General features: G+C 38.4%; 1 protein-coding gene across 1 annotated transcript in view; it reads right to left on the bottom strand.

The window, feature by feature from the left end:
* LOC105805005 (alpha-2-macroglobulin-like) overlaps window positions 1-6167 on the bottom strand; it is a 20022-nt gene that overhangs the window by 2572 nt on the left and 11283 nt on the right. Inside the window, 11 exon segments of the mRNA XM_012637786.1 lie at window positions 322-412; window positions 766-896; window positions 1055-1273; window positions 2138-2361; window positions 2783-2960; window positions 3247-3321; window positions 3697-3853; window positions 4486-4573; window positions 4849-4944; window positions 4947-5024; window positions 5573-5656. Coding sequence (XP_012493240.1) covers window positions 322-412; window positions 766-896; window positions 1055-1273; window positions 2138-2361; window positions 2783-2960; window positions 3247-3321; window positions 3697-3853; window positions 4486-4573; window positions 4849-4944; window positions 4947-5024; window positions 5573-5656 — 1421 coding nt within the window.

Here is a 6167-nt window from a genome sequence, read left to right as displayed (position 1 = left end):
GTGATATATTAATATGTATAAATATACATGCATATATACCCTTTTTTCCTTTTTATATATAGTTGGAAGGCAATTCAATACCACTCTGCATACCTAGATGTCTCAGAGTTTTCTTGAACATTTTTTATCATGCTTCTAACTATGCCCTATATTAATGCCATATAACCATCATACCCACTATTAAAATTATGGAAACACACTCTGAAGAGGCAAGTTTGAGGCTGTAAACCTCTTGAAAACTGCATCAACAAAGTCAAAATGATGAGCATCAATGTTGGCATTTACCATCACTTTTCTTTCTGTAAGGGATTTAGGGCTTACCTCTTTTACTGATGGTTTCACAGGTATGAAGCCTGATACCATCTTCACGTCAATAATGACCATGTTGGAGCTGGGTCGGTCCGCAGTATAACTATCAAGTGAAGGCAAAGAGATGGGGCATTCAAATAAGATTCCTTGGAATTCATTTAAGATAGAACTCTCCTCTTCCCCTTTATTTCTACCACCCAGTTTCTCTTTCTACCATATTTACTTCTGTTATGGTTGTTTGAAAAACCCATCATTTTAAATTCACACTCTCAGATATAACAACATCATATTATTAACATTAAGGCATTCCAGTAAGTCAAGAAAATTTTCTTGTTAATAAATTCCACAATTATTCCATATTCATTATGTGTGACTTTGGACAATGAAGTTCCCATACACAAAAATAATTAATTTCTGCATATTCTACAAAAGGTCTAGTCATGATTTACGATTTACCTAATGTTGATGTGAATCTGGAATTTTCTGTGAGCATCTACTTCATCACAGTTCTTGGGGACAGTATCAACCTGTAGAGCGAAGGGTGCTTTCCCTTCTTTCTTAGGAAGTATGTTATATCTCAGGGATGTCTAAAATAAGTGAAAAAAGTTCTTTATCTTTGAGTTCAAATAATCTGTTCCAGTTTATTCAGATCTTGCCTTAGCACACATTTCTTTTTTTTTATTTTGAAATTCAAATTTAACTCTCGAGACTTTCTCTCCCATTTGTGGCATCCCCTTAGTCTCACCTGGAGATACACACACCCTGACCCTGACACGGTGGTGCTGTACTCCCCTGGAATCTCTGGCAACCGGACCTCCTGTAGCAGGAGGCGGTTGGCATCGTCTACTTGGAATTCTTTAGAGAAAGTGTCTGCAGATTTGACGGTGACCAAAGCTGCTTTCTCACTTTTAGTAAAAGTTGCTGCTCTATATTTGGAGAGGGCTTGAAGAGCTACCACTGTATCCTGAAAAAAGATGGGTGCAGAAATTACAGGAGAGGAAGGCGGCAAAATCACATTGGATATAAACATAATGACACTATCATTATGACATAATGACATAATGACACTATCTTCCTTCAGAATTATTTAGTCATAAACACAGTCCATTAACTCAATTTTAATTCAGTTCAGATCTGTTATTAATGATGAATCATTCTACGTAATTTAGGAGGAAATGAAAAAAGTTTCTTCATTCAAATAGTTTACAATATGCATGTGGAGATAACAAACACTTGACATAAATAGAGGCTATTTCAGTAATCTATAAACGTATGTGACAATATTTGTTATAAAAGTTCAGAGAAGGCAGAGGAAAATATGGGCTAGGACAGTAAGAGAAGATTGAAGGAGATGAGAAAGAAGATTATCTTTGAATAATGAGAAGAGTTTATGTAGACAGAGAGAGTCATCAGGGAGTGCCAGGCTGGGGAATGTTCTATGTGAAGACACGGAAATGGCAGTGAGCCAATTCCAGAAAAATCGAAGGGATCTGTCTAATTAGATTAGTGCATTTATATTTACTGGGGAGAGGACATATTTTGGGTAAAATATCAGATAATTTTAGGATTCACGTAAAAAAAAATTTCTTATCTAAGGGAAGTAGTCCCATGAAAACATTGCTTTGGGAAGATTGACTCACCTGTACTGTTGGGGGTCCACTAAGGAGAGAAGATATGAGAGAGTGTAGAAGGCATAGCAGTAATTCACACAAAAAATAACAAGGCGGGTGACAGTGATGGGCAGAAATGCAAACCATTCAATTATTCAGCCCCTAAAATATGGTTGTGTCTACATATGTGTTAATATATTTATTTCTCCTCCACAGACCTGAGTGGAGGAGAAGCCCCCATGGGGGTTTTGCTGCTTGGTAATCCACTTCACAATACGTGATGCCACAGACAGGTCCTCTGAAGATGGAGCAGGCTGGACAGTAAGATAGGCAAGGAGCACGTAAGATGTCATCTCCACTTCTGCAGAAGGAGCCCGGGGTTGGTGATAAAGTGTCTTAGCTTCTTGAAGTTTCCCAGGACGTTGCCAGTGGATTGAATCCTCTTTAAAATGGAAAAGGGTAGAATCTTTAAGCTCATAGAATGGTTTCAAAATTTAATCCATAAATGATGATTATAATTAGAGCTCACCTAACGAATTGACATAAATGTAGTAAAAAAGTGTTAAATAGTCATCATCGAGCAAATGTTTGCCAAGAAAATAAAGTCCCAGCTAATCGTCTTGAATCTTTGTGACTATTACATACTTGTGTGATATTAGAAGTTGTGGCTGTATAGAGTCTATAATGGGTGGATTGATAAAATGTTCCAGGTTGCCTAGAGAATTTAAGTGTTAGATCAACAGTAATTTCTCATGGTCATTAAAATTAAGGTAGCATGAGAGGTGTGAACTCAGTAGAGGTATTCTCCCTTCTTTTGATCACTGGTGATTGTTAGAAGTGAATTCTGCAGTAGCAGTTCTTACCTTCTTTCACAGCCTCTCTGTCTAGTGATTCCAGCAGCTCTCTTCTCTTGATCTGGTTTCCTGCTAGGGCAAAGGCATAGGCCAATAATGCCTTGGTATAGACAAGACTTCCATGGGCCTTGGAGGTGAAGCTCCAGGCCTTTTCCAGGCAGAATAGAGCATTTCGGAAAACTGGGTGCTACAAAGAAGAAAGGCAATCCTAAAATAGCAGAACTAGGCAAATGAACTGTCCCCAGGCTAATCCCAGATTAAAAACCCCAATGCGCCCATGCAACATCACAGTTCTAACCACAGAATAGTTTCCCCTGCAGCTTCCAAAAGGACGTGGTCCTTTGACATTCCAGTGAAATGTACCAAATTAAATATCATGAAAACCACAATTAATTTTCTTCAGGGATTCATAGTGTTATTATTTTTACTCTTTACAATTGTGAAGGAGGTAGAGGGAACGTGCTTGTACATACAGTGACAGGCAGTGGCATCTCCAGCAGAGCAATGGTGATGTAGGCGGGGAGTGTCACCTCGTTGTCCACCCTGTCCTGTAAGGACCAGTGGCAGAGAGCCTCAAACACTCCAACAGTCGTTAGCCAGAGTCTGCTAACTCTCCTTTTCCCTTTGGCATCTTCACTAGATAGTTTCTTTTCTTCTGCCATATTGTTGATGTTCCCTCATCCTCCTCTGTCCTAAAATTCTTGAGATTATCCCAAATCACCTTCCCTCACTTTTATTTGAATACTATTTTTATTTTTCATTCAATTAGAAAAACTGCTAACATGGCTAGATTTCAGGAGCTTTAGAGTCCACCATCCTTCCTGAAAGCTATGCCATGGGGACTGTAGGACTCAATATAAACATCATTCCCTCCTACATATCACTAACTTCTGGGACCAGAATAAAATTAGAGAAGGCATCACCTTCATGGCATTGTTTAGGGGTGATCCAGAACGCTGGAAACAACCATTTTTCTTTTGTTTCTCTAACAGCCAGGTGAGGGCATTCAGGATGTGTGAGTTTTCCACAAAGATGTACCATCGGGCTTGCGCAAAGGACTTGCGCACAAATGCAGTGAGCCTGTCCAGCAAAAGGGAGGCTGAAACATGAGGACCACCTCACGTTTAGAGCTCACTTGTGCACTGCCTCCAGACATTGAACTTCAAAATGTAGTGGAGGAAATTGGTGGGGAAACTATACTTGAGAGCTGAATATTCTCTGGTCCAACAAACATATGAATCTCTATTTTTAAAGCTCTCACCTTTACTGGTTCCCCAGAGTTGATGCTTTTCATTTTTTTTCCCATGAAATATTTGTTGGAGCCTCCAATCCTCCCCATTATCAAAACTGCATTTCCTGAATGACTTCTCCTGATTTTACTACATCACAGTTTCTTTCTGTCCTCCCCCTCCTCTCCTTCTTTAATGTACCGTGTGAAAATTTCTTTCTCTTTCATTTTACATAATGACAGTTTCTTCCTTATATTTCCATTTTGGGGATCCTTATTTTACCACTATCTGTTGTGCTATGAGAGCATGCGAGCTTTCAGAGATGAAATGGTGAGGTTGCCCAGCAGGGATAACACATACAGTATGTGGGTTTTTAAAGACGGACAATTTTCCACACAGAACTCCAGATATTAGAGAGTAGCTATTTCTAGAATCCTGAAATGTCATGGATCTGCAGAGAGAATATGGAAATAATTGTCTTACCAAGTGTTTCCCTGACTTCTATCACCATGATCTCCAAAGGTGCTATATGAACCATCGCTGTGCTTGTAATTCAACTGCCTTTGGTACCCTGAAGAAGAAGTTTTCATAGATTTATGAAATAGCAGAGACATTAAAGGATTATTGAGTTTCTTCCTCAATGCCATTGAGGAATCATAGGGCAAGTACTATTTTACAAAGATGTCCCCAAGACTTGAGGATACCCTCAAATTTTCTAGCTGTATAGACATTTTATTGGAAATCACAGCAACAATGACTATCAAATATTAACCAAAGAGATGATTTGAGATCACCAAAAGATTAGGAGATCAATTATGAGTTTCTTGTTTTGAGGTAATATCTCACCACTGATGAGGTAGCTGATGGCTTTGGCCTTGGTCTTCTCTGTCAGCTGTCGGGTCTCATTCAGATAGTTTAGAACACAGATGTTAGGGACAAAAGGACCATATTCTACTCTCCACAACCATAGGGCATCCGGAGAAGATTCTGAAGGTTTTGCACTACAGAGCCTAGTATATCTCCTGGGGAATGAAAGTTATAGAGAAATGAGAGAATCACAGAGCTGGCTTGTGTTGGACTAGAAAAATAGATTGGGCTAGCTAACTGAAAGGCCAAATTATGTATGGAGCGAAGGGTAAGAATGTACAAAAGGAGAAGAAATGAGAAATAGGAAGGAAAGAAAATGGTGAGAAGAGAAAGTAGACCACTCAAGGACGGAAAAAGCAGGAAAGAAACTGAATGGCAGGCGATACATCTTTTCTGATGTCTGGTAAGATGAACTACAGTCGTTTTCAAATCTACTAGGAAGCATTGTCACCTTGTAGATCACTTGAAGATGAGGGCACAGAGATGAGAACCTCCTTACTTTTTAGAGTTTATCAAGATATAATATGTAGCACAACATCTATTCGACCCCATTTCCAACTAATACATAGTGCAACTCTTAGCTTAGTGCTCTTTCTCTTGATGCAATGCCTAGTGTCAGGGACTCCATTAATCATGGATGGGGAGGCCCCTGCATTAGAATTATAGGGATGGGCAGCTGCTTCCCTTGGGCTGAGAGACTCACCCAAAACTGAATATATTGCCCTGGTAGATTCTTCAACCACATTTGAAGGAACAGTCAATGACAACTTTGCGGTCACTCCGGTATCTAACGAAAGAAGACAAACACATATAAGAAAGGAGAAAATGAGATAAATGTTTCATTTTTGTTATGAATCTTTTTCTTCTGTATGATCTAGATCCAACCTTCATTTCTCATTATCATTATATAATGTCTTTGATGCAATCCAAGTTTCTATTAAAGCCATGATTAATCTTTCCGTGAAGTTCATATTAATCATATATATTTGTGCTACATTTCTATGGCTTTTTTTTGTAAGCATACACTTACAGTATACTTATTTCTTTCTCTTTATGATTTATATTAATTACTATTGTTAGTGTTTTTTAATAATCACATTCATTCCATAAATATGTATTTAGTGTGTGCTATGTACAAGGTTCAATTTTAAGTGCAGTGATATAGCAATTTTCGAAACAAATTTCCCAATCTCCTGGAGTTTTCACTTTTAGGGGAGAAGTAAGATAAGTAAGTAAGCAATGTGTTTGGCATAATGAACATTGATAAGTGCTATAGAGAAAATTAAAGGTCAAATGTT

This window comes from Propithecus coquereli, unplaced genomic scaffold (assembly GCF_000956105.1).
Source record: "Propithecus coquereli isolate 6110/MARCELLA unplaced genomic scaffold, Pcoq_1.0 Scaffold124, whole genome shotgun sequence".
Taxonomy (NCBI): domain Eukaryota; kingdom Metazoa; phylum Chordata; class Mammalia; order Primates; family Indriidae; genus Propithecus; species Propithecus coquereli.
The sequence above is the reverse complement of the archived record's forward strand: the minus strand, read 5'-3'. Positions and strand labels throughout refer to the sequence as shown.